Source organism: Carcharhinus amblyrhynchos, chromosome 2 (genome assembly GCF_965287045.1).
Source record: "Carcharhinus amblyrhynchos chromosome 2, sCarAmb.v2.hapA, whole genome shotgun sequence".
Taxonomy (NCBI): domain Eukaryota; kingdom Metazoa; phylum Chordata; class Chondrichthyes; order Carcharhiniformes; family Carcharhinidae; genus Carcharhinus; species Carcharhinus amblyrhynchos.
In genome coordinates, this window is record NC_137325.1 from 106,335,795 (window position 1) to 106,362,905 (window position 27,111).

The 27,111-nt window shown below is 39.5% G+C and overlaps 1 protein-coding gene across 1 annotated transcript in view; it reads left to right on the forward strand.

Moving 5' to 3' along the window:
* The first annotated feature begins 2,316 nt into the window (after window positions 1–2,316).
* nmt2 (N-myristoyltransferase 2) overlaps window positions 2,317–27,111 on the forward strand; it is a 42,605-nt gene continuing 17,810 nt past the window's right edge. Inside the window, exons 1-7 of the mRNA XM_080210509.1 lie at window positions 2,317–2,447; window positions 13,701–13,839; window positions 17,942–18,086; window positions 19,826–19,944; window positions 21,754–21,845; window positions 21,943–22,059; window positions 22,832–23,002. Coding sequence (XP_080066635.1) covers window positions 2,338–2,447; window positions 13,701–13,839; window positions 17,942–18,086; window positions 19,826–19,944; window positions 21,754–21,845; window positions 21,943–22,059; window positions 22,832–23,002 — 893 coding nt within the window. The 5' untranslated portion in view covers window positions 2,317–2,337. The remainder of the gene's footprint in view (window positions 2,448–13,700; window positions 13,840–17,941; window positions 18,087–19,825; window positions 19,945–21,753; window positions 21,846–21,942; window positions 22,060–22,831; window positions 23,003–27,111) is intronic.

The following is a 27,111-nucleotide window of genomic DNA, read 5'->3' on the forward strand; positions in this document are numbered from 1 at the left end:
TTTTTAAATTCATTCATTCAAGTCTTGGTTATTTGCAAGTCAGGTCCAGGTCAAGTCCAGGTTACTTCTGCTTGCATCCAGGTTGAGTTTGGGTTATTAGTGTGTGGGTCCAGGTCAAGTCTGAGTTATTTGCTGGTTGGGTCCGGTTTATTTGCGGATCAACGCTGGGTTAGCTGTGGGTCAGCTCCGGGTCATTTGTGGGTCGAATCTGGGTTATTTGCGGGTTGGGTGCCGGTTATTTATGTGTTGGGCAGGTTATTTGCAGGAGAGAACAGGTTATTTGAGAGGTGGGTGAGGGTTATCGGCAGGCTGGATGCTGGAGATTTCTGGTGTGAGAGATTTGCGAGGCGGGTGCAGGTTACTTACAGGAGAGTCTGGGCTATTCATGGGGTGGGTGCCGGTTATCTGCAGAGCGGGCTATTCAAGGAATACTTGTGGGTGCATGCTATTTGTGGAGCATTGTGAGTTATTTGCGGAGCATTGCAGGATTATTTGCGGGGCATTGTGGGTTATTTGCAGGGCGTTGTGGGTTATTTGCAGGGCATTGCATGTTATTTGCAGACCATTGCAGGTTATTTACAGAGCGTTGCGGGTTACTTGCAGAGCATTGCAAGGCAGGTGTGGGTTATTTACCAGTTATTTGTGGATGTGGGTTATCAGCAGGTTGGGTGTTGGAGAGTTATGGTTTGGGTCAAGAGGTTTGTGAGGCGGGTACAGGCTACTTACAGTCTGGGTTATTCATGGGGCTTTGTAGATTATTTGAGGAGCATTGCATGTTATTTGTGGAGCAATTATGAAGGATTTTGTTTATTTGCGGAGAATTGCAGGTTATTTGCGGAGCAATTACAGAGCATTGTGGGTTATTTGCAGGGTGGCTGCGGGTTATTTGCTGGGTGGGTTGTTTGCGGAGAGTTGTGAATTATTTGTGGTTTATTTGTGGGATGGGTTATTTGCGGGGCAGGTGCGGGTTATTTCCAGATTACTTGCGGGTGCGGGTTATTTATGGGGTGGCTGTGGGTTATTTGCAGGGCATTGCAAATTATTTGTGGGTTACTTGCAGGGCGGGTATGGGTTGTTTGCAGGACGTTGTGAATTATTTGCACGTTATTTGCAGGGTGTTGCAAATTATTTGCGGGTTATTTGCAGGGCATTATGGGTCATTTATGGATTATTTGCAGCTGCAGGTTATTTGCAGATTATATGCAGCTGCGGGTTATTTGCGGGGCATTGCAAATTATTTGGGGGTTATTTGTGGGGCGTTGTGAATTGTTTGCGGTTTATTTGTGGGGCGTTGTGAATTATTGCGGGTTATTTGCAGGGTGGGTGCAGGTTATTTTCAGGGTGTTGCGAATTATTTGCAGGTTATTTGCAGGATAGGTGCGGGCTATTTGCAGGGCATTGTGAATTATTTGCAGGTTATTTGCGGGGCGGGTGCAGGTTATTTGTGGGGTGTTGTGGGTTATTTGCGGTTTATTTGCGGGTTATTTGCAGGGTGTTGCAAATTATTTGCTGGTTATTTGCGAGGCTTTGCAAATTATTTGTGGGGCTTTGCAAATTATTTGCAGGTTATTTATGGGGCATTACGAATTATTTGCGGGTTATTCGCGGGGCAGGTGCAGGTTATTTGTGGGTTATTTGCAAGGCATTGTGAATTATTTGCAAATTATTTGCGGGGTGTTGCAAATTATTTGTGGGTTATTTGCAGGGCATTGCGACTTATTTGCAGGGTGTTGCAAATTATTTGCGGGGCAGGTGCAGGTTATTTGTGGGGCAGGTGCAGGTTATTTGTGGGTTACTTGCAGGATGTTGCAAATTATTTGCGGAGCATTGCAAATTATTTGCGGGGCATTGTGAGTTATTTGCAGGTTATTTGCGGCTGCAGATTTACTGGTTATTTGTGGGGCATTGCGAATTATTTGTGGGTTATTTGCGGGGCGGATGTGGGTTATTTGCAGGGCGGATGTGGGTTATTTGCGGGGTGTTGCAAATTATTTGCGGGTTATTTGCGAGATGTTGCAAATTATTCGCGGGTTATTTGCAGGGCGGATGTGGGTTATTTGCGGGGTGTTGCAAATTATTTTAAGGGCGTTGTGAATTATTTGCGGGATTTTGCAAATTATTTGCGGGTTATTTGCGGGATATTGCAAATTATTTGCGAAACATTGCGAATTATTTGCAGGCTGTTTGTGCGGTGTTGTGAATTATTTGCTGGTTATTTGCGGAGTATTGCGAATTATTTGCGGGCGTTGCAATTATTTGCGGGGCGGGCGCTGTTCCCGTTCCCGCCGGGCGGCGGCGCTGTTTGCGGCTCCGGGCTGCCGGGCGGCAGGTTCAGTGATGGCGGAGGACAGCGAGTCGGCGGCCAGTCAGCAGAGTCTGGAGCTGGACGATCACGACACCTGCGGCATCGACGGAGACAACGAGGAGGAAAATGAGCAGACGCACAGGTAGTGGCCGCTAGCCGGGGGAAGGGAGCGGCCCGCCGGAGCCCCGAGCTGGGCAGAGGGATGGGCCTTGGCGGGGGCGGGTGGGTGTGAGCTGGGGCCCAGCGCCCGGCTGATCGGCAGCAAAGCCGGGGCTACAGGGGGAGAGGAAAGCCCCTCATGCAGGAGGGCGGGCGGAGCGGTAATCCAGGCTGGGGGAGAGGGCCGAGCCCCGGTAACTGGCTGCTTCCCAGCGTAATGAGGAGGTGGAGAGGGAGGGAAGAGGTCTCTGCCCCTCCATCACTCAGGGTCACTGCCTGGCCATTCACCCTTAGAGCCCGGCAGCTTTGACAGGTCATTATGTAGGTGGGTCAGTCCCCTGTCTGTAAGATTGGTAGGCAGATCACAAGGGATTGAATCTGTCCCTTGCGCTGTATACACTTGGCAAGTAAATGGTGGTTGATGGCTGCCTGAGGATTGAGCCCCTGGGCTCTATAAATTGGCAGGTTCAACCTCCCACCTGTAGGTTTGGCGAGTAAACGTGCTTGGTGGAGTGAGATCAGGTGATCACTCCATTTGCACTTGCACGGTTTAAATTTACTTATTAGTGTCACAAGTAGGCTTATATTAGCATGCAATGAAGTTACTCTGAAAATGCCCTAGTCGCCATGCTCCGATGCCTGTTTGGGTACAGTACAGTGAGGGAGAATTTATCATGGCCAATGCACTTAACCAGCACGTCTTTTGGAGTGTGGGAGGAAGCCCACGCAGATACAGGGTGAATGTACAGACTCCACATGGACAAGTGACCCAAGCCAGGAATCGAACCCGGCTCCCTGGCTCTGTGAGGCAGCAGTGCTAACCACTGTGCTATTTTGAAAGATTGCAAGGCAAAAGCATCAAAATAGCTTTTGTTTTCTTAACATGTTAGTGGAAATGCATCTTTCTTTTCTGTCCCAGCCTCTGTCTCCAGTATGCTATTTGTTTCATGAAAGTGAACACGAGACAAACTAACAGGGATGTAACCAGAACTTGATCCCAGAAATGCAGATGATTTTGCCAAAGGGCAAACAGATGAGAAGGTGGAAGGGAACACACAAGATTTTGAGAGACTCCAGTAGTAACAGTTGCGGAGCAGGGAAGAAAAACTGCTTCTGGAGATGCACTGGCTACGATAGGTAAAGAGCATATACAAACGAGGGATGTTTCCATTGAACTGAGATGTGGAAGGTGGTATCTAATTGGGATTTGCTCTCATTGGAATCATATATCTGGTACGGCCTAATAAATGCATTTAGATTTATAACAACAGTTTATAATTGCAGTGTATGGACTAACATATGGATGACATTAGTAGAAATATTACTTGGTTTTGTTTAGTACAGAGCGCGCATATTGCTGAAAAAAGAGTGATGTTATCAAAGCTTTTTGTTTTGCACTTGTCAGATAGCTTCCAAGAAATTACTAAAATGCAACAGGGAAATAGCAATTTATAGTACATGAGAAGAGGGTTCTGATTGGTTAGCAAGTGGACTATGATTGGTGGAGATGTTGCCATGGAGAATACAGCATGGAGCTGCCCAGCTTTTTTCAAATTCAAACCAAGCAACCTGATTCTGATTGGTCAAGACATTGTTCTGGAGAACGATTCACGGAATGACAATTCTCTAAGCTTTCGTGTAGATGAAATAGGTGCAAAGTTTGCATGTGTCCCTTCTGTCTGTGTGTGAATAAATGTGGCTTCTAGCATGTGTAAGTGAACCACACTGCAAACCCGACTGGCAATTTTAAATTGGCTTTCAATATAGTTCTTAGCACCATCAGGATTGTTTAGTAGGTGCTGACCAATCGTGGAATCACATCTAATATTGGACATTATATTTCAAGTTTTGCAAGCACTTGCTGGTTGGGTACTGTCTCTACATTGCCTGTGGTAACAAACTGCAAATACCTGGCTTCACATTGGTGTTGAAATTCATATGTAACATAGCTCATTTGTGCAATTGGACAGAATATGTTTTAGGCTTGATGGCAGCATGTTGTTAGTGGAGGACATCGCTTGTGTTGTTACTGTATAATAATAGGTTGCAATGGCTAGCTTCATCTTTTGCTCAAATTTTTGAGACACCTTATCCTTCCAAGGTAACTTAAAGTAGACGGGGCACTTTTCCTTACTGATAGTGACAGCCTTACGCCCATTCAGGAGTTTGTTTGTTCTGTACTGCATAAAGATCTGATGAGGGGAGCCATTATCCCACAGGATGATTTTGATGTGCTTCATTTCAGCATCAAGCTTGCGTGATGAACAAATTGCTCTGACCTTATTTATGAGCTTGCCAATAAAGCCAACATGATAGTGCGCGCAAATGCAGGAATCCTAGAGCGTTTATTGACCAGTGAGGATAGGCTTGCGATAGACAGTAGTAGAGATTCCATTGGCAGGTTTCTCATCTAGAACACCAAGGAAAAAGGGAAGAACCCATTTGACTGTTTCATTTCAATGGTGAATGTGAACACGAAATGAAGCCCATTCTCCTTTGAAATGAAGCATTCAAAAAAGCCCCTTCTTCCTTGACGTACTAGTTTACAAATCTTGGTTCTCTTGTATTGCCTACTGCAAGCCTAGCTTCACTGGTGAATATGCATGTCGGAATTCCGACAACTTCATGCACTATAATAGCTTTAACTGCATTCTAGTAAATAGGGCCCAAGCCATTTGCTTATTGCACAAGCTGAAATGTGGGCACATCAGCATCTTCCTGTGGGATAATGGGTATCCTGATTGGGTCGTCACTCTGTGTTTTGGACAAATTTATGGACCTGAGGCTGCCACCTTTCAGTTCTGAAAAGTGCCCAGTCTTCCAAAGGGTAAGGTATATCAAAAATTTGAGCGACAGATGAAGTTAGTCATTGCATGTCATTACTGTACAATAGCAACTAACAGAGTGCTGCCATCAAGCCAGAGAGATGTTCTAACTACCACACAATGAGTAATATGGCATAAGAATTTCAGTGCCACTGTGATGTCGGTTATGTAGGCCATATGTTCCAATGATTGGTGATTGGATGCTGACCATATCCAATCTGCCCTTGCTTGCAAATCTCAGAATACAGAGTTCACCATTAGATACAATTCTGCTAAACAATCCTGAGTGTGCTAAGAATTACACTGAAAATGAATTTTAGATCACCGGTTGTACTAACAATGTGGCTCACCTGCATGTGCTCAAGCCTCATTCACATTCACACACAAGGTCCTTGCAGACAGAAGAAAGATGTCCATGCTTGGCACCTTTTTCAACTCAAGCAGTCATTCGCTGCTTCATTCCCCAGAGCAATGCCTTGACCAACCAGAGTCAAGCTGCCCTTTTGAATTTGAACACTGCTGGGCAGTTAATTGCTCCATGCTGCGTTCTCCACGGCAACATCCTCGCCAATTAGCGTCCATTTGCCAATCAATCGGCATTCTCTTCTCATGCAGTAAAAATTGTCATCCCCCGTTACAATTTGATCATTTCTTGCAAGCTATCCTGATAAGTCAAAGGCAAACAGTTTAGAATGCATGGCTTTTTTTTTTAAGCAATACAATTTTTTTCTTTTGAACATGTAAACTCAAAAGTTTAACATGTTTTTATTTCACATATGTAGCATACAGCTGATTTAGGGGAGATGGTAGGGCAGTAGTATTATCACTTGGACTAGTAATCTAGAAGCCCAGGCTAATGCAGTGGCAGAATGGGTTCAGATCCCATCATGGCAGCGCGTGGAATTTAAATTCAATTAATAAAATCTGGAAGCCAGCCACAGTAATGGTGACTCTGAAACTATCATTGATTGTTGTAAACCCCACCTGGTTTACAAATACCCTGTAGGAAAATAATCTGTCATCTTTACCTGATATGGCCTACATATGGATCTAGACCCACAGCAATCTGGTTCACTCTAAATTGTTCTCTGAAATGGCCGAGCAAACAACTCAGTTCAAGGGCAATTAGGGATGAGCAACAAATGCTGGTGTTGCCAGTGATGCCAATATCTTATTGCAGAATTTAAAAAATGCTAGTTTGACCTTTAACTCATCTGGGGTCAGTAGGCAGAGATTAAAAACATGAATGTAGATTAGCACTCAGAAATTATTTCTCCCAGAGCTGAATATGCAAGCTGTGCACTCAGTGCACTGCAACCTCTCCATTCTGAAATGTTTGGACCAAGTTATTTCTGGATTTTGGAATTTTCTATAGAATGGTGTTAGAATGCCTAACCACAAGTATGTGAACTGGCAAACACCATAGGTATAAATATTTACCAGTAAATTAAATAGATAAAACTCATAAAGCCATAATTAAAATATGTATTACCTATCCAAATACAATATCTTCCATGTTTCCACACCACAAAGTATTGTAATAAAATGATGCAGGAGTATCAAACATTGAGCCTGCTCAAAATATTTCCAGACAACTGGATATTTCTGAGCAATTGATCTCTGGATTGGAGAAACTACAGTGCATTTCATTGTTTTGTGCTGGTAAAATGCTTGGTGGAAATTGTGCCTACATTTTTAAAAGCCTACAGTAGCATAGAGTCATAGAGGTTTACAGCATGGAAACAGGCCCTTTAGCCCAACTTGGCCATGCCACATTTTTTTTAAAACACCTAAACTACTCCCAATTGCCTGCATTTGGCCCATATCCCTCTACACCCATCGTACCCATGTAACCATCTAAACGCTTTTTAAAAGATAAAATTGTACCCGCCTCTGCCACTACCTCTGGCAGCTTGTTCCAGATGCTCACCACCCTCTATGTGAAAAAATTGCCCCTCTGGACACTTTTGTATCTCTCCCCTCTCACCTTAAACCTATGCTCTCTAGTTTTAGACTCCCCTACCTTTGGGAAAAGATGTTGATTATCTACCTTATCTATGCCCCTCATTATTTTATAGACCTCTATAAGGTCGCCTATCAGCCTCCTACGCTCCAGAGGAAAAAGTCCCAGTGTATTCACACTCTCCTTATAACTCAATCCATCAAGTCCCAGTAACATCCTGTCAAGCATGTTAACTGTGCACACTTATATCCTAATTGTAGCCAAATATGTGGTTTACTTCATATTTTGTAGTGGGTTTTGGTGAAAAGTCACAGTTGGATTGCATGAATTTGTTGTTATCTACATACCAAACACTTGAGATGTAACTCTTTCAGTCACTATCATAAAGAGATCGAGAGAAGTACAGAATAATACTGTTTAAAAATGTAAGGTTCAGTTGTTTCATGTGTGTGAGAAGAACCAGGGGTTTGAGAGAGTATATTTGAAGTACTAGATTGTTTGGAGTAATTGAAGCAATAATTTAATCGAGGTTTAGGTAATGTAATAACCTACAACAGATAACTGCCATCTGAAAAACAGAATTGAATTATTTATTTGAAATGTCCCTGTGTGCTGTGTTTCAGTTTAGATCATTGACATGTTATGGAGTGATTGCTGTTACTTTTATGTTCACTTTATCCCTGTAACTCCACACATTTACCATGGCTAATCCACCTAACCTACGCTTTCCATGGATTACGAGGTTATCAAGAAGTATTTTGCAGTTGATTGCCAAGTTAGCTTTGACTAGTTGATTAACCTCGTCCAAGGCATTCCTTAGATCCATGCTTCTTTATCATTTCTCCAATCTTCCATCCCTTCTTTGACTTGAATTCTGTCAAGAGACTCAACTGTCTTTATTGTTTCATGGGATGTGGGCATCACTGATTAGGCCCTTGAGTGTCCTTGTGGTTTTGCTGGATCATTCCAGAGGACAGATAAGAGTTAACCGCATTGCTGTGGGCCTGAAGTCACATGGAGGCCAAGCCAGCTAAGGATGGCAGATTTTCTTTACAGTGAACTAGATGTGTTTTACAACAATCACTGACAGTTTCTTGGTCACCATCACCTGAGACTAGCTTTATATTCCAGATTTATTAATTAAATTTAAATTCCCTTGGTGAGATTTGAATCTGTGTTCCCAGAGAGTTAGTCTGGGCCTTTACCATTCCACTGGCATTAACATTAGGGTACCACCTCACCTGTTTTCTTGAACTGTTGCTGCTAAACTGCTGACCACCAAACTTTCCTGGTCCCCATGCTAGTTATGATGTGGAGATGCCTGTGTTGGACTGGGGTAAGCACAGTAAGGAGTCTCTCAACACTGGGTTAAAACCCAACAGTTTATTTGGCAGCACAAGCTTTCAGAGTCTCGCTTCTTCATCAGGTGAGTGAGGAGTTGTGTTCACAAACAGGGCATATACAGACACAAACACAGTTTACAAGGTAATGATTGGAATGCAAGTCAGTACAGGTAATCAAGTCTTCAAGGTACAGACAGTATGAGTGGAGAGAGGGCCAAGCATGGGTTAAAGAGCTGTGTATTGTCTCCAGCCAGGACAGTTAATGAGAGTTTGCAAGCTCAGCCAAGTCGTGAGGTTACAGATAGTGTGACATGAACCCAAGATCCTGGTTGAGGCCATCCTCGTGTACTGAACTTGGCTACCCCATGCTAATTGACATTCTAACTGGTCCCCTTTCAACTCTTTTGCCCACTCTTTTAAACTACTGCCATCAACACATCCTCAAAAAAGAAACATTCTTAACCCTTCTGTTTCTTGCAGACTACCTTCCCATTACCATTTTCTCTTTCCTCCCCAAAGTCCTTAAACACTTCCCAAAACCATATCTGAACCCCGTGTTTGAATCTTACCAGTTTCTGTCCATGTTGCTGCACCCAACTAGCTCTAATTAAACTTGTGTATTTCAAACTCTATGACTTTGATTGTGATTCATTATTCCTACCAGTCCTATTTGGTTTCCAACCTTTGATGCAGTTAATGACACTAACCTTTTCTATGCTTCAGCTCGGTGGAGATCTAGTCTCGATGCATAAGAAGACTAGAAATAAAAGGAGTAGACCATATTGCCTTTGAAGCCTGCTGTAACATTCAGTACAATCATGGATAATCTTGGGCTTCAAACCCATTTCCTGCCTGCTTCCCATATCTCTAATTCCTTGAAACCAAAATGCTGTTGATCACAGTCTTAAATAGATTAAACACTGGAGCATCCACAACCCTCAGGTAGAGAATGCCAAAGATTCACATTTCCTTTGAGTGAAGTAATTTCTTCTCACCTGAGTCCTAAATGATTGACATTTTATCCTGAATCTGTGCTCACATATTTTAGACTTTCCAACCAGCAGAAACAATCTCACTGTCCACCCTATCAAGCCCATTCAGAATTTTGTATACTTCAATGAGATCACCCCTCATTCTGCTAAACACTAGAGAATATAAGCCCAATTTAATTAGCCTCTCATCATGGGACAATTCTTCATCGCAGGGACCAATTTAGTGAACCTTCACTACCGCCTCCAATGCAAGTATATCCTTTCTAAATGTGGAGACCCCAGAACTGTATACAGTATTCCAGATGTGGTCTCACCAAAACCTTGTACAGTTGTGGTAAGACTTCTTTATTCTTGTACTCTTAATCCACTTGCAGCAAAGACCACCATGTTATTTTCACATTTTATCTATAATAGCCAGTGTATTCCCGGAAATGGCTTTCTTCTCTGCCCTCACTATTAACTTTGAAGTCCTCCAAGGATATAGGGTTAGCTATACACTAACATTTAGCTACACGTCTGCAAGTACACTTTATCACAAAGTTTTATCACAAATTTTGTTGGCTTTGAGCATAACTTGATGGAGGTTCTCACATTATGTGTGACATAAAATGTTTCCAGGGTAGTTATTGTTTCTGGGGTAGCCAAGGTAACCAGTACTGTCCAAACTTTAAACAATACAAGACTCACGAAGCCAGCATTTCTGTACTAAAGATATAACTTTATTTCAACCAGCAGCTGCCAGGAGACCATCAAAAGGTTAAGTAGCTCTGGCATAGAGCAGCAAAACCTCTTTGAATCCAGCATATACAATCAAAAACAGATCAATTTGTTTTTTCTTATCAATCATTCGTGCCTTTCAGTAACTTTTAAATCAATGGTTTTCAAGATTTACAAATCAATAATAATACACGTCAAATATCTTAGCCGATCGCATTTCACCCCTCAGCATAATGGTATTTTATTAATCCGTGTAATCCGGAAGCTAACTCCTGTCTTGGCTGACCCTAAACCCTGGTTACCTAAGTAACCTAAGACACTCAGCCAGAGTTCAAATAAATGTTCTCGTGGGTTCTCTTAAAGTTCACTGTCTAACCAACCTAACTCGTGACACCATTTCTGGGCACCAGTCCATCTCATCAAACAGGGAATAATCTCTATTCATAAAATATGATTGTGTTCTCTATGATTATTCCATCTGAAACTTTACTGATAAAACTTGAATATTTCTTGAGTAAAGTGAACAATATTCCTTAAAATCAATAATAATCATCCTAAATATCAGCTTGTGTTTTTACAGTTGTTTGAATCAATTACTGCATCTCGTGTAAATTGCTTCTTGTTAGTTCATAAATATATTCTTAAAAATCATTTAACTGAATGCTGCCAGCTCTGTCAGTGCTTAACTGGCCATTTCTTAGAAAGCTGGCAGGATGAATGTTAGATAAATGAAGCCTGAAAGTGAAGAAGATCCAAATAAGTTTCAGTTGCTGCATGGGTAAAGTAAATGCAAATAGATGGTGAATGAAAGGATGTGGGATTGGAAGCTCACATCATTGTTAAAAGTGAGATGAGATTGTCCCCATTACGACTGGCCTATATCATTGATTGTTTAGGTGTGAGGTTTCTGGCAGAAGCTGACAGGCTGGCTTTGGTTTTATTAATAAACTAAAAAAATGTCCTTGCCCAACTGAAAATTAATGTTAATCAGCTTAGCAGCAAGGGAACTGATGGATCAAGTTGGATATCGATGTCATACAAATGAGGCCATTGAGGTAAAATAGTCCTTTTGATCTCTGCTCCTTGCCTGCAGGAAATACATGACATTAAGGCAACAAATAGTTGATGTCATGCTGAACCTTCTTAATTATATTTTAGACGTTCTATTGTGACAGTGTGAAAACTGTGAATCACAAAGACCAATTTAAACCTAGAAAGACTTGATGATTGATTCTCTTGATGAGATTCAGGGCAGTTAGATGTTATTCCTAGTCATTAATACTCATATTTTCTTTGAATCTTGAAGTGGTGAAGTCTTGCTATTAAATTTTAGAAGATGGTAAATTGGCTAATATGTGAAACCTCTTTGAGCGACATATCTTAAATCTAACCTCTGATGAGTAGACTAACAGAAATGTAGTAACAGTTTCAGGCAGGAGAAACTCGTCAGCAATCCCATCCGCATATCCACCATATTCTTCTTGTACATCTCTAATAATAAAAACAAAATATTATGGGTGCTGGAGATATGAAATAAAAATAGTGTGTTAGAAAAATTCAGAGGCCTAGCAGCATCTGTGGAGAGGGAAGCAGAGTTAATACTTTGAGTCCTCTTCAGAACTTATGATATACAATTTATATTAGTAACTTTGGTGAAGTGACTGTAGCCAAATTTGCTGATGATACAAATGTAAGTTGGAGAGTAAATTTTGCAGAGGGCACAGAGAGCTTGCAAAGAGATGTCGTTAAGTGAGTGGGCAAATGTTTGGCCAGAAGGGGTATAATGTGGAGAAATGTGAGGTTTATCACTTTGGCAGGAGCAATCTAACAGCAGAATAATATTTAAATAAAGACTACAGAATGTTGCAGTACAGAGGGATTTGGGCATCATGTACATGCTCAGATCTCTCTTGACTGCAGCACGCATCAATCTTGCTCTATTATAATAATGCATGTTTTTAGCATGAGTAAATGAACTACATTATGAGCTCAACTTAAATTGAACATTAGTGTAACTAATAGTGCACTTAGGATTGCTCAGCAAGTGTTGCCCCATTGTGGAATCACAGCTAACATTAGAAGTTTTGTTTTGGACTTTGCAAGCGTGGACTGGTTGAATACACTCTGCACAATCTAGCAAAATTTAGGTTTCAGTGGAGACATCACTAAAATCATCAGCACAATGTTCCCGCAGCTAAAAAGGAAACAATGTTGAGATGCGTATCAAGGTGTCTAACATATGAATACATCTGCGTATTTGGCCCTGTTGAGGTGATAACACAGAATCATAATACCTGCAGCATAGAAGGAAGCCAGTAATTATGACTAGTTCCTATGCATTTTGTGCACAACCCTCTAAGATCCAACTCTCTTTCAACAGCACAAGAAATAGGAACAGAATTATGTCATTGGTCCCTTGAGCCATAATAAGTTCATTGGTTGATCCAATTGCCTTAACTCCACTTTTGTCCAGCTACCCATGCCCTTGATTACCCCAAGGATCAAAAATCTGTCTACAATGTATTTAATAAGTCAGCCTGCACTACTCGCCGGTTAAGGGAATTCCAAAGATTAACAATCCCTGAGACTGAACATTCCACCTCATAAATGGAGACCTCTTATTGTAAAACTCTAGACCCTAGTTCTAGATTTCCCCCATGAGAGGAAAACATCCTCTCAGCATCTACCCTGTCAAGCTACCTCAGAATCTTAAATGCCTCAGTAAGACTAGCTCTCATTCTTCTTGAATTCAATAAGACCCAGCCTTTCTTAATGAGATAACCTCTTCATCCCTAGATCAACCTGATTAATTCATTGAACTACCTCCAATGTAAATATATCCCCACTGAAATAAGGTGACCAAAACTCTGCACAGTACTGTAGGTGCAACCTCACTAATGCCCTGTACAGTTGTAACAAGATTTCCCTACTTCTATAGTCCATCCCTTACAATAAAAGACAAAGTTCCATTTGTCTTCCTAATTACTTGCTGTTCCTGCATGCTTATTTCTTGGGATTCGTGTACAACTAACACCCAGACCCCTCTGTACCACAGATTTCTGCCATCTCTTCGTTTAAATAATAATCTGCTATTACATTGTCCTTCCAAAGTTGTTGAAATAAATTAAGAGCGTAGGGAGCTATAGTTCTCTGTCACTTCCTCCATGGTAATGCCTCAATCAAATCAGAGTTGACTTGCCAGCTAGTCTTCACCTCATTTTCTCCTGCGATATAAATTGCTGTGATCATGCAAAATTCGGTGTGCTTGCATTTGTCTAGTTCAGTGCAAGTTGAAAAACTTTAGCAACATGTAGCAATCTGTACATTTTGTACTACCAAACTACTTGTTTGTTATAATGTCTGTTCTCCCCATTTGTTTTCCAAACCTGTTGACAGAAGTCCTGGAGGGGATACTGGAGCCAGAAAGAAGAAGAAAAAGCAGAAAAAAAAGAAAGAGAAGCCTAGCTCTGCTAGCACCAAGTCAGACTCTGCTTCCGATTCACAGGAAATCAAAGTTCAACAGCCTCCTTCAAAAGTGAAGTTATTTTTTTCAATATTCATTTATTTACATTATTTGCAGGACAAAAAAACGAAAAACTCAAACATTTGATTTCTTTGGTAAAAGTAGCTTTAGGTATGTTTTACACTGGAGTACCGTTTGATAAACTTCAAGTGGACTAATGCTTAGAACTTGGGTAATTTATCTACTAGCTTGCTCCTGACTAGTAAGTGAGATGACTGTTAGTGTAAATGCTGTATGCAGTAGTAGAGGCATTCTACGGACAACATGATTTGCTGTTAACTTAGTACTGACTTTTTAGTTGGACTCGCTGCCTAGACTTTCAATCATTATTTTCCAATGTCATTCAATTTGGAGCCAAATACAATTCATTAAACAAAAGTAATATTAGGGATTAATTTGCAATTCTCACCTGTCAGTGCACTATTTGGTATAGTTTCTTTTAAAATATCACTTCCATTTTACACCAGTTGTTGTGTTCTGCAGGATAGGAGATGTGCCATTTCAGTAACAAATCCAAAATACATTTCTTCAACAAAATGTGACTTGGGTGTAAGCCCTTTAAGCTTCAAGGAATGCTAAGTGATTGTTTTTTGTTCAATATTTAAAGTAATATTTACAGATGTTTTGCTAAAACTGTGTACATTTCTGTTTCTGCTGTTGAGCCATACCACATGCACATGTGTGACTGTAACCATGGGCCTGGCCAATTCCTTTTAAATTTAGCCTTAAGCTTGTTTATTTTTACCCCCATTTGATCTTGAATATAATCACTTGCGAGATGATGGTGCGAGATTTTTTCACCTTTCCTTTTCTTTCAGCAAGAAGCTTTTTTTTTACTGTCATTCAAAATCTATGCCTAAAAATCATTTGAATTTTGAAATGTTCAGCTTGTGGTTGTAACAAGCAAAGCAACCTGTTAATAAATGGTTGTTAAGCAGTCCTGCACCTGAAATAATGCAGGAAAATACAAAATTAGATGGACAAATTATGTTTAATTTGTTGGAAAGTGTTGAGATTTGGACATGGACTGCTTCAGTGTCTGAGGAGTCGCAAATGTTACTCAATGTTTTGCAATCATCAGAGAATATTCCCACTCCCCAAGCTAAGGCCAGAAGAACACCACAGTGGTTGGCATTTATGTCAGGGCCTTGGTCTTCGTGATTATGTCAAGAACAGTGGAGCCACAATGCAGCTTTTTATATCAATATAAAATTTCTGTTTAATTCTCATTGCTTACATTACTTAATTTAGCTTTACTCTCTAACTGTATCACTAGTCTGGAAAGGTTGAACTGTAGAATTTTAATTTTTGTGCTTCTGTCTGACTAATTTGATTGAATTTTTTGAGGAGCAGACAAGTACGGTTGATGGTCAGACCACATTTTGAATGTTGTATCCATTTCTGGTTTTCGAGACACAAAGGGGACCTTGGGTGCTGGAAGTAAGGCAGAAAATGTCAAAAACAAGGCTGACCAAAATGATGAAGAAAGCTAGAAATGTAAGCTATTAATCCTGGGAAGTACGCATTAGGAAAATAATCTTAGAGGTACATATGATGGTTCAGAAAATGGAAATGCTAAATCCAGAATAATATTTCAAATTTGTATTAAATTGACAAGTAGGACATTGAGGCACTGATTCAAACTAAAACATTGGGGTTGAAAATTCGTCACAGAGAATGAACATGTTGAAAGGACTTATTGGAGGCGAAACTGTTTGAAACATTTAGGAGACAATTAGATCCGAGGAAGGCAGATGTTAGGCTCCCTGTGGATGTATGAACCTAAATGGACTGAATGAGCTTTCTCATCTTTAACAGTTCTGTTGTGTTATGGGGCAATCTATTCTACTTCCCAAATTCATGAAATGCAAATGTTAAGTCCTGCAGCCTGAACCTGTTGTGCATGGCCTGCTGCCATGAGTTTCCTCCTTCACTGAAGCAGATTCTCCCAACAAGCTGGAATCCCACCGGAAGAGTAGTGATGTCATTTATTTGAATTGTACACTTAAAAATTACACAGTCAGGTGTAGGCCTGAGAGGAGATAGAACTTGCACTTCACCAGAGATGTGCTGAAGTTGTTTAAGGTGATGATGTAATAAAAATATTATCTTTACAGGGTTCCACATAGAAATGGATTTGCCGATAAAATGTTTGATATCATTAGCCACTTAATCCAATAAATTCTATTTCTTTATTACTTTATAACGTTGGAACTAGTTCTTTGCATTTGAAAAAATTATGTAGTGAATGGAAGGAGCAATAGTAGAATATTTAAAACATTTTCTGCAACAATTAATACTGATCTTGAAGTGCTTGATGTTCCTGAGTATAAACCAGGCAAATGTTCCAAACCTAATATATCCCAAACTTTGCTCAATTTTGGCCAAGCTTGAATAAAGAATTTACTCATGGTCATTCCCTTTAGAAAATAGGAGCTCTGCATATTCTCAAACACATGTGTTATTTCAGAATGTCAAAATGCTTTATTAGATATTAAGTTGAACAGATGAAGAAAGAAAGTCATTGTTATAAAGTGATGCTTATTTTCTTTTTCATTCGTTCATGGAATGTTGGTGTCATTGGCAGTGCCGACATTTATTGTTTGTTTCTAATTGCCCTTGAAAAGGTGGTGAGCCATCTACTTTAACCACTGTAGTCTGTGCAGTGTACATACATCCACAGCACTTCTAGGCAGGAAGTTCCAGGCTTTTAATCCAGTGACAGTGAAAGAACGGCAGTATAGTTCCAAATCAGGATGGTGTTTGAGTTGAAGGGTGGCAGGTGGCAGTGTCCAAGTTCACAAATTAGTGCACTTTGTTGATGGTACATACTGCAGCCATGTGATGGGGGAGTGTATGTTTAAGATAATGAAACATTAAACAAACATGAAGTGATTAAACCAATGTTATTTGCTGTCTCAATTTTTTATATGCATTGATAAATTGTGCAGATTTAAAAATATCTGGATGAGCACTTGGCGCATCTTAACGTTCAGTGCTATAGGCCAAGTGCTAGCAGATGGGATTAGGTGGGAGTTCAGGTGTTTCTAATATGTCGGTGCAGACTCAATGGGCCAAACGGCCTGTTCTGCACTGTATGATTGTGATGATTTTGAGATTGTAATTCATTGCTCAGTCAATGAGAGGCTAGGTTTACATACTTATCTGATTTTCCTTTTAAAAGCTTAAATTTAATGCTTTTGGTTTTTTAAACATGTATTTGTTCAAAACTCATTTTGGTAGATTCCAATACTGGGTTTGCTGTCATGGTAGCTATTCAGGAGCAAATTAAATCCTAAATTCCATTGTATATAACCATGAGCATCCTCAACATTCTCTGTTATCCCCTGTCCCAATGCACAAAATCAGCATTGCTTTGTATGGACATCAGCAGCTGAAATATGCATATTATATACGTGGCACTCATATCCATCCTTCAGTTTTACCGCTTTCCTTCACTTAAACCCTTCTGAATGGGGTAAATTCATAGTTAAGAGTGGTTTCACAGATAAGTGAACTCTCAACTTTGCTGGTGTGTTCATTTTTCATAAGTTAATTTACAGACAATGTGACTAAAGTAGTTAAACCTGGCCATTATTTCAGTTAATGTCTGGATGTACAATTTAATGAAAAAAGTGAACATAGAAAGCTTCTTGGATAGTGGCCAAGAACAGAAAAAAGTCTCTCTCTCCTTTCATCCCAGGGGGCAATCATAGTATTCTGTTCCTGTTCAGACTACAACCACCTAATTCAGATTGAAATTGAATTCTATAGCCTGCCAGATTATTTGGGCCAGTAGAGGATGGTCAGTATGGGAGTGGATCTGAATACAATCTGGCCAAAGTAGACTCTGTGCTACTCGAGATTGGCCCCATTGTTGTATATTATTTTCAGTAATGATTTAAATTAAGATATTGAAGTAACTTTTGCAAATTTGCAGAGAGCATGAAAATGTATACATATCTCAGTTAATATAGACAGAATAAGCAGATTGAACAGTTATTTAGATTAAAAAATTGCATTTCTACCAGACAATTAATGCAGGAAAATAGCCCAAGGCAGCTGACTTTTTTTAAAATATCTTTTTTTTAAAACTGATGTTCTTTCTCATTAGAATCCCTCCGTTCCAATGCAAAAATTACAGGACATACAAAGAGCCATGGAGTTGCTGACAGCATGCCAAGGGCCTGGCAAGAGTCTGGAGGAGGCAAGTCAACACAGATACCACTTCTGGGACACCCAACCGGTACCCAAACTTAGTACGTTTAACACATATTCTGACTGACTACAGTAAATGTAGGAGTCTTCTCTTGTCGTGAAGGGAGCAGTTTCCACTCAGGAACTCAAAGGGAGGATTCTGTAATTTTCTAACTTGAACTGATGCTTCAGTCCTATTTACAGTTGTGACCTCCTTATGGAGGGGCACTTCGGTGGCACAGTGATTAGCACTTCTGCCTCACCCCGCACCAGGGACCCAGTTTCAGTTCCAGCTTGGGTGACAGTCTGTATGCCATCTGTACTTCCTCCCTGTGTCTGTATGAGTTTCCTCTGGGTGCTCTGGTTTCCTCCCACAATCCAAAGATGTGCGGGTTAGGTTGAATGACCATGCTAAAAGGCCCCTTAGTGTCAGGAGGATTAGCTGGGTAAATACATGGGGTTACAGGGGTAGAGTCTGGGTGGGGTTGTTGATACAGGTTTAATGGGCTAAATGGCTGCCTACTGCACTGTAAGGATTCTATGATTCTATATTCTGCCTCTCCATCAAATTTCAACTCTTATTATATAATTGAACTTACAGAAGTTTAGAGGACAGAAAAGTAAGTTCTGGCTGCTAAAACTGTTTTTTCTTCTGGAGGATTTCAGTACCAGAAGAATGCTGTTTTCTCCCCATATCCTGTATCTTCCCTTTTTAAATATTCATCTGATTTTCCCTTAAAAGCAAGAATAATCACTGCCTCAATCATGTACTGTAGCAACTCATTCAATGTTTCAGTAATCCCATTGAGCAATCAAATTGTCCCAAACCTTTTTCTCACTTTCTTAGTGACTATTTAAACTGTTGGCCCATCATTCCAGACACTGAATTAAAAGAAATGGTCTTTCTCTATTCAAGCTATCAAAACGCTTCATAATTTTAAAAACTTCGAATAAATCTCTTCTTAGTCTTCTGTGCAACAGTGCAAAAAAGCTCCAGTATTTCAAGTTCCTCCACGTAACAATAAATATAGTTCCCTGTCCCTGGAATAATTCTGGTGTATCTGTGTTATAAACTCTCCATATCCTCAATGCCCTATCTACAATATATTTAACTGTGTCAACTGAAGTTTGATATCATCTAACTTTGAGAATACCACTGTAGTTTTATTTTGAATTCAGATTTTGTTTTCCTCCTTGTTTTTCAAATGTGTCAGCAGTTTTTATTTGGAAGTAAAACAACAAAAGTTGAATGACCAAACTAACTTGCTTCGAATTTAATGCAGTGCACTGTTGATGCAGCTTAAACCTTGATTTTCTTCATTAACTGCTATTTTGTATTGCTTTTAGGGACTGATTTATTTCCCAGCCTTATCGACCCTTGCACTTATAGCTATATCAGACATAGTTATTTCATATTTATGATTAAATCTTCATGTACCAAATTCAAAAACATAAGTTACAATAGAGACATTTAAATATTGTAAGCTTATTGTAGGAAGAGTGCAAATGCTCCATATGCTTTCTATAAAAGATTATTTATTAGTGGTGAATTCATTTTTAATTTATAATTTCAGTTTTCAGTAAATTGATTTTGTGGTTCTGCAAGAATTACAAATATTATCCAAAATCTAAATTTATGTTGCAAAATATTTTGGACTGACACAAAAAATTGCTGTTTATCCAGTCTCCATTGCAACACCATTTAATTATAGTTGATTTATGTTAACATCCACATTTAAGTTGCTGATGCATTGTGTTTGCAGTGAATTTATGAAAGAGTTCTCTGTTTTGGTCCCTATAGATGAAGTTGTGACAACTCATGGTTCTATTGAACCAGATAAAGAAAATATCCGTCAAGAGCCATATTCTTTGCCTCAGGGCTTCATGTGGGATACGCTGGATATGGGCAGTTCTGAAGAGGTTTGTAGTTCAAATGTTTTAAGCTTACACAAGTTGGTTTGTTTTCTTTTTTATGAATATGGTTACTTTAACTAAAATTTAGTTTACTTGTTTGTACATTATCCTCTCCAATTTCCTTGTTGCAAACTGAAAGAACAAGACAGTGTGGGTAATTGCTTTTCCAGTCTTCATCAGCTAGGAGGGGCATGGGGCTCGATATTGTAGTGGACTAGACTTGGAGAAAACGTGGGACATACTTGAATCCATTCCAGACTGTTAAGATGAAAGGCTTTTCTCTCTGCCTGGAAGAGTCCTGTTGAAATGAATGTGAGAATTCACACCCTGTGTCCCAGAAGTTATGTGCCCACCACTAAATTGAGGAAGCCTTTGGGATAATTAATGTGGGAAATTGAAATACAACACTCATGAAAATATTGAAGTGAAGTTGGATCAGGATTTGCCATTTATGTTTAGGAGTGTTCATGTTTTCTGAAGTGGCTTTGTAAATTATTCCAAGAAACTGCATAGCCATTATAATGTAGGACTAGTAAATTATTTTTGCCTTGGCCATAACTTATCCTTCAGACAATATAACTAAAATATTATCTGATCATTGTGCATGCAACTTGTAGGAAAATTGGCTGCTGTGTTTCCGTATATTGCGACAGTAATTCCCTTCAAATTACTTCATTTGGTACTACATTCTAACAAATTTTAATGCGACCTGTGATAGTGGTAATGTTGTGAAACTCATTGCTGACAAGGATAGCAGAAGCAGAAACAATCAATGATTTCAAAAGAAAAGTGGAAGAGCACTTGGAAAAGATAAATGTGCAGGGTTACACAGGGAGGAATGGAACTGATTGGTTTCCGCTGCAGAAAACCAGCATGACTTAGTGCGCCAAATCACCGCCTCCTGTGTCATAAATTACTCTGAATCTAATCTGACCAATTGCACCAATAAGTCCAATTCTTGTAGATTGTTTGAGATATAGTTCATATTATAAAAATGTTTGAAAATGTGGCTGCAAAGTTAATTTTATTTCCATAAACCTACCACTCGTGTTTGAGTTCATTAGTGGGAAGGTTGCTAATATATTTTGTCTCAAGGACTTTAAGAGACACATGAACAAGAAGAATAAATTTCCTTTGCTCAGGTATATCGCTTGTTCAATAAGCAAAATCTAGTCATTGCGTAAATAGCGGGGATTAAGGGTTATGGGAAGAGGGCGGGAATGTGGAACTGAGCCACGACAGATCAGCCATGATCTTATTGAATGGCGGGGCAGGCTCGAAGGGCTAGTTGGCCTACTCCTGCTCCTATTTCTTATGTTCTTATGAAATAATTCACCCTATAGTGTGAATTTCTTTCAGTAGTTTTAAGATTGGGACAGTGAAGGGAGTTTTATATGTACCATGCCTGAAATTGTGTAATTTTCAGTACTAAGGTTCCTTGTTGAATGTAGCTCTCATGCTCATTTTTAGAAAAAGGAATAAGACCATCTGTAATATTAGCTCAAACATTACTAATAATCCACACTAAAACTGATTTGGCATCTCCTCTCACTACAGGACTTGGGATTATAGTAGTGAACAATTTTTTGTCATGATTACAATTATATATTTTAATTACCATCATAGAAAATATTTATCAATTTCACTTTAAGTGAAATCTGAACTTGCCCCATGGTTTTGAACCCGTGTTATAAAACTGTTGGATCTGAAATTTCTTCACAAATTTTAATAATCAAACATTCAGTGATTGATATGAAGCATGAATAGCTCTTCCTGTTTCTGAATTAAGCTTATCCCACTTTTTTTTTCTTGCAGCTGAAAGAATTGTACACATTGTTAAATGAAAATTATGTGGAAGATGATGACAATATGTTTAGATTTGATTACTCTCCTCAGTTTTTACAGTGGTGAGTACACATTTGTACTTGATGCAGCCATTTGGAACTTCTATTTTAATTTGAAGTTAATTTGGATTGTTTATTTAAAAGATGCATTTTCTTGCAGGGCTCTTCGTCCTCCAGGCTGGTTACCACAGTGGCATTGTGGCGTACGTGTATCTTCAAACAGAAAATTAGTAGGGTTTATCAGTGCCATTCCTGCCAATATTCGTATTTATGAAATGTAAGTTTTAATTTTATTGCATTTATTTAAAATAAGCTTTAATTGTTACAATTGAAAAACATGATAACTATAAAGTTTGTTTATTGAATTCTTTTTCGTTTTGAGAGATCAAGTAACTTGCTTTCTTGAAATCTTCTTGAACTGTGCTTATATTTACAGCATCATATGAGTTGGGGTCATTATTTTCCACTTCTGAGATGGTGTATTTCCAAACATGATTATTTTTCCATATTTTTGTGTGTATGATCACTTGACATGGGTGCTCATGTCAACCTGCTGCAATTTTGTTGTTGTTCAGCTATTTTCAGCATTGGAATCTGCTCAGTTGTCACATTCTGAATGCTTCCATGCAGTTTAATGTCACGTTCTGACCAGTGTCAGTTTGTGACAGTGTTCGCCCAGCTAACAAAAGCACCTGACTGGTACATGAACATTTGACAGTAATGTGTTTGCAATCATTTTTGGGGAAGGTTCTTCATTCAAACATCCACCACTTCAATATTAGAGTCATAGAGCTTTGCAGCACAAAAAGAGGCCTTCGGCTTATCGTGTCTGTGCTGGCCAACAAAAATGTATTTATTCTGATTCAATTTTCCAACACTTTGTCTGTAGCCTTGTATGCTACGGAGTTTCAAGTATTGATCTGAATTCTTCTTAAATTTTGTGAGGGTTTTTATTAGAATATTTAAGATTGGAGTGGTGAAGGCAGCTAGATTTTATGGTTAGTTTTCTAATACTTCAAATGCATATTTTTTCTCATTATTTCTGTCAGTGAGAAGAAGATGGTAGAAATCAATTTTCTTTGTGTGCACAAAAAGCTGCGGTCAAAACGTGTTGCACCAGTTTTGATCCGTGAAATTACACGAAGGGTAAATTTGGAAGGGATCTTTCAGGCAGTTTACACTGCAGGAGTGGTTCTTCCAAAGCCTGTAGCTACATGCAGGTAGGATGATATTTTTGTTAATCTAAATTGTACTGAATAACTAAGTGGCATTTAAGCATATTTGTTAGACAAGATTAATATTGCTGATTGTTCCTTCTTATTTGTCTATATGAAGTCACTGATTTTGTTTTATTAATTAGGAATGCATTTAACTACAAAGCATCTGAAAGTGAATTACTTTTTGAAGTGTAGGAATTGCTATGTGAACAACTGCATCAATTCCTCACCAACAATCCCATGAACAGATATAAAGTGAATAAACCATCTATTTTTAAATACAAAGGTTAATTGATCAATCTTTCTTTAAGTGATTGAGATAGGTACTCTTCTTTGGCACCAATGGATCTTTAATGATCACCAGAACAACAATCATACCTAACTTTAATATTTCCTCTCAAAGATAGCGTCTCTGACAATGTAGCACTCGCTCAATATTGCAATAGAGTATCAGCCTAGGTAATGCACTCATTCCTTGATAGGGCTTAACAGCCAACCTTCTGATCCAGATCTGTGAGTGCTATTGACTGAATGAAACTCAAAAAACAGACAATTTTGACAACACTCAATGTTTATGATTAAAATGTTTTTTTTTGCATTGCCTATGGGTTGTTGTGTTTCCAGCATTTTATGTTTTAATTTTAGATGTTTTTGTTTTATCAATGATAAAGCAATTTACATACCAGATGTCATATACAAAATGCTTGTAATATGGTGTGCATTATTCCAAATTAGTAAAATTAAGGTAAGTCAATTCAATTGGAATGCAAGCAATTTAGATTGAAGGTTTTATTTTAAAAGTGATATCCAACCAATAACTCTTTTTGCTTCTTTGATTTCAGCATTTGACTTGCTTGTTGCTAGATTTCTGTACCTTCATTATAAATGTTTATATCATAAAACAACAACTTGTATTTATACAGTGCCTTTCATGTAGAGAAATGTTCCAGGAAACTTTACAGAAATACACTCAGACGAAAATAATAACCAAACCAAAAAGGGAGACATTAGGACAGATATTAGGAAGTATTAGATACTCGAAACCCAACAATATGTAGGCAGTAACACACAGGATGAGTGGAATTTGATGCATCATAGGGTAGTTTTGGATGAGCTGAAGTTTATGGTTGGCCAACAGGAGAGCAAATGGATAATTGAGTCTGAATGTGACAAAGGGTCTCAGCAACAAGTGGACTGAAACTGGCGACTGGCAGGGAGTTTTACAGAGGTGGAAGTTGGAATTCTTCGCGATGTATGGGAGATGAGGCTAGAAGCTCAATTAGGATCAAATTGGATGCCAAGATTGCAACAGTAGTTTCTATCTGAGACTGTAGTTGGGGAATGGAATGGAAGTTGTGGCAAGAGTACGAATTTGAGTTGGAATCAAATGCCAAAATTCAATTTGTTTTCCTTATTACCTACTGTACCTGCATACTGGTTTTCTGTGATTTATGAACAAGGATACCCAGATCCCTCTGCACCAAAGCACCCGAAAGTCTCTTTTCATTTAGATGATAAGTTGTCTTCCCACTTTTCTTCGTAATAAAGATTTTACTTCCTTAATAATAGATTCTAACAATTTCCCAACAACAGATGTTAAACTAACTCGTCTATAGTTTCCTACTTTCTGCCTCCATCCCTTTTTGAGTATTAGCATTTTTTCACGTACTAACATAATGCTCTTTCCCACATCCAAGGACTTTTGGAATATTATAACCAGTGGATCCTTTATTATAATTTTTATTAGTGATGTGTATACAAGGTTCTGTTGCCAAATTTGCAGATTACACTAAAATAGGTGGGATAGTAAATTGCAATGTGGAAATAAATTTACAAACAGATAGAAATAGATTAAGGCAGTGGGCCAAAATATGGCAGAATTTGGATAAGTGTGAGGTTATCCATTTTAGTTAGAAAAGTGGGAAGACAACTTATCATCTAATTGGAGAGAGACTTTCGGGTGCTTCAGTGCTGAGGTATCTGGGTATCCTTGTTCATGAATCACAGAAAACCAGTATGCAGGTACAGTAGGTAATAAGGAAAACAAATTGAATTTTGGCATTTGATTCTAACTCAAATTTGTACTCTTGCCACAAATTCCATTCCATTCCCCAACTGTGGTCTCAAGTGGAAACTACTGTTTGCAATCTTGGCATCCAATTTGATCCTAATCTCCACTGCCATTTCCTTTAATACCCTAGGATGTAGGTCATCAGGCTTGGGGCCTTGTCTGCCTTCAATCCCAATGGCTTGTTGAGTACCTCTGCATTACCTGTTATTATTGGGATGTGTGCTCCATCTTGAAAACTGACACCAAATGTTGATTTAGTGTTGGCGCCATTTCTGTGTTCCCCACTATTGACTCTCCAGTCTCATCCTCCAAGGGACCAACATCCACTTTAGCTACACTGTTCCCTTTTGTCTTCTTGTAGAAGTATTGCTATCCTTTTTTATATTTTATGCTAGTTTTCTTATGCAATTTATCTTTGCTCTTTTTATTAATTTTTTAGTAACCCTTTGATCTTTAAAAGTTTCCCAATCTTCCAGTCTGCTACTGGCCTTTGCAATATGGTATGCCTTAGTTTTTGTCTTTATGTTGTCTTCAACTTCCTTGCTTAGACGTGGATGTTTTTTTCTCTTACATTCTTTCTTCCTCTTCGGAATATATTTTAGTTGGGAAAAAATGAATATCTCCTTAAATAACTGCCCTACCTTTTAACCTTCCTGCCCAGTTCACTAGGGTCAAGTCTATCTTCATACCTTTAACCCTAGAATGTGAAAATGGGACTCCTGTTTCTCACCCTCAAACTGCATTTTGAATTCTCTTATACCATGATTAATCTTCCTAGAAGATCCTTAACTATGAGGCCATGAATTAATCCCTGCTCATTACACAATACAAATCCAGAAAAGCCTGCTCTCTGGTTGGTTCCACAACATATTTCCCCAAGAAATAATCTCTAATAGAATCTATGAACTGTTCCCCCAAGGCCACCCTGTCACTTTTGATTAATCCAGTCTATGTGCATATAAAAATCACCCATGATTATTGCCATACCTTTCTTACAAGCCCCCAGTATTTCTCGGTTTATACTGTGCCCCACTGTGGCACTATTGTTTGGGGACCTACAGATTACTCCTATCCAGGACTTCTTTCCTTTGCTATTTCTTACTTCTACCCAGACTGATTCCACATTTTGATCTTCAGTGCTTATATTGTTTCTCATTAGAGAACAGATCCCTTTCTTCACTAGCAAAGCTACACCGTCTCCTTTTCCTTTCTGTCTACCCTTCCGAAATACTGAGTACCCTTGGATATTCAATTCCCAGACCTATTTTCCTTGTAATCATGGGCCCTATTTTACCATTTTCATTCTAAGTGCTAGGCAGACTTAAAGACCTGTTCTCAGGCTCCCCCATACGCACTCTGCCTGAAAAAATATCAGCAATTCCGAATTGCACTGCAGAAGCCTGTGGGCGGGGCTTAACGCACCCAAAGCCCTGCAGCTTTGATCAGCACCTCCAACCATGCATTCTGCCTTGCCACATCACTCCCAGTGGCCCCCACAGACATTGCCCCACGCCCACAACATTACTGACCCCCTTATTTCCCCACCCCCTCCCCTCACCCTGACCAATTGTGGGCCCCTCTCCCCTTTCACCGATCTTGGGTAAGGTGGCAGCGGACCCCCTCTTCCCTCTCACTGATCTCTGGAAGAGTGACAGCGACCCCCTCTTTCTCCCTCACTGATCTCAGGCAGAGTGGCAGGAGGCGAACATGGTGGTAAAGGGGGAAGTGCCAGTAAAGTTGGGCATGCAGCCCATTAAGACAATTTAAATGTATGCAAATGCATTTAAATGGCTGTCATGCCTGTTTTGGGTGCGGTCCCGATCGTGGCCGTTTTCAGGCCTTGGTAAAGGGGGACTGGCGCGGAAGTGGGTGTTGATTTACTCAGCTCATTCCCCAATGCTCAAAAACAGGCACAACTTGATGGTAAAATCGAGCCCCTTGTCTCAGTAGTCACCACTTGTACTTCTACCTTCTCTCTCTCGTCCTGCTCCATTCCACCCCATTCTACTTAGTTTAAAGCCCTGTCTAAAGCTGCAATTAT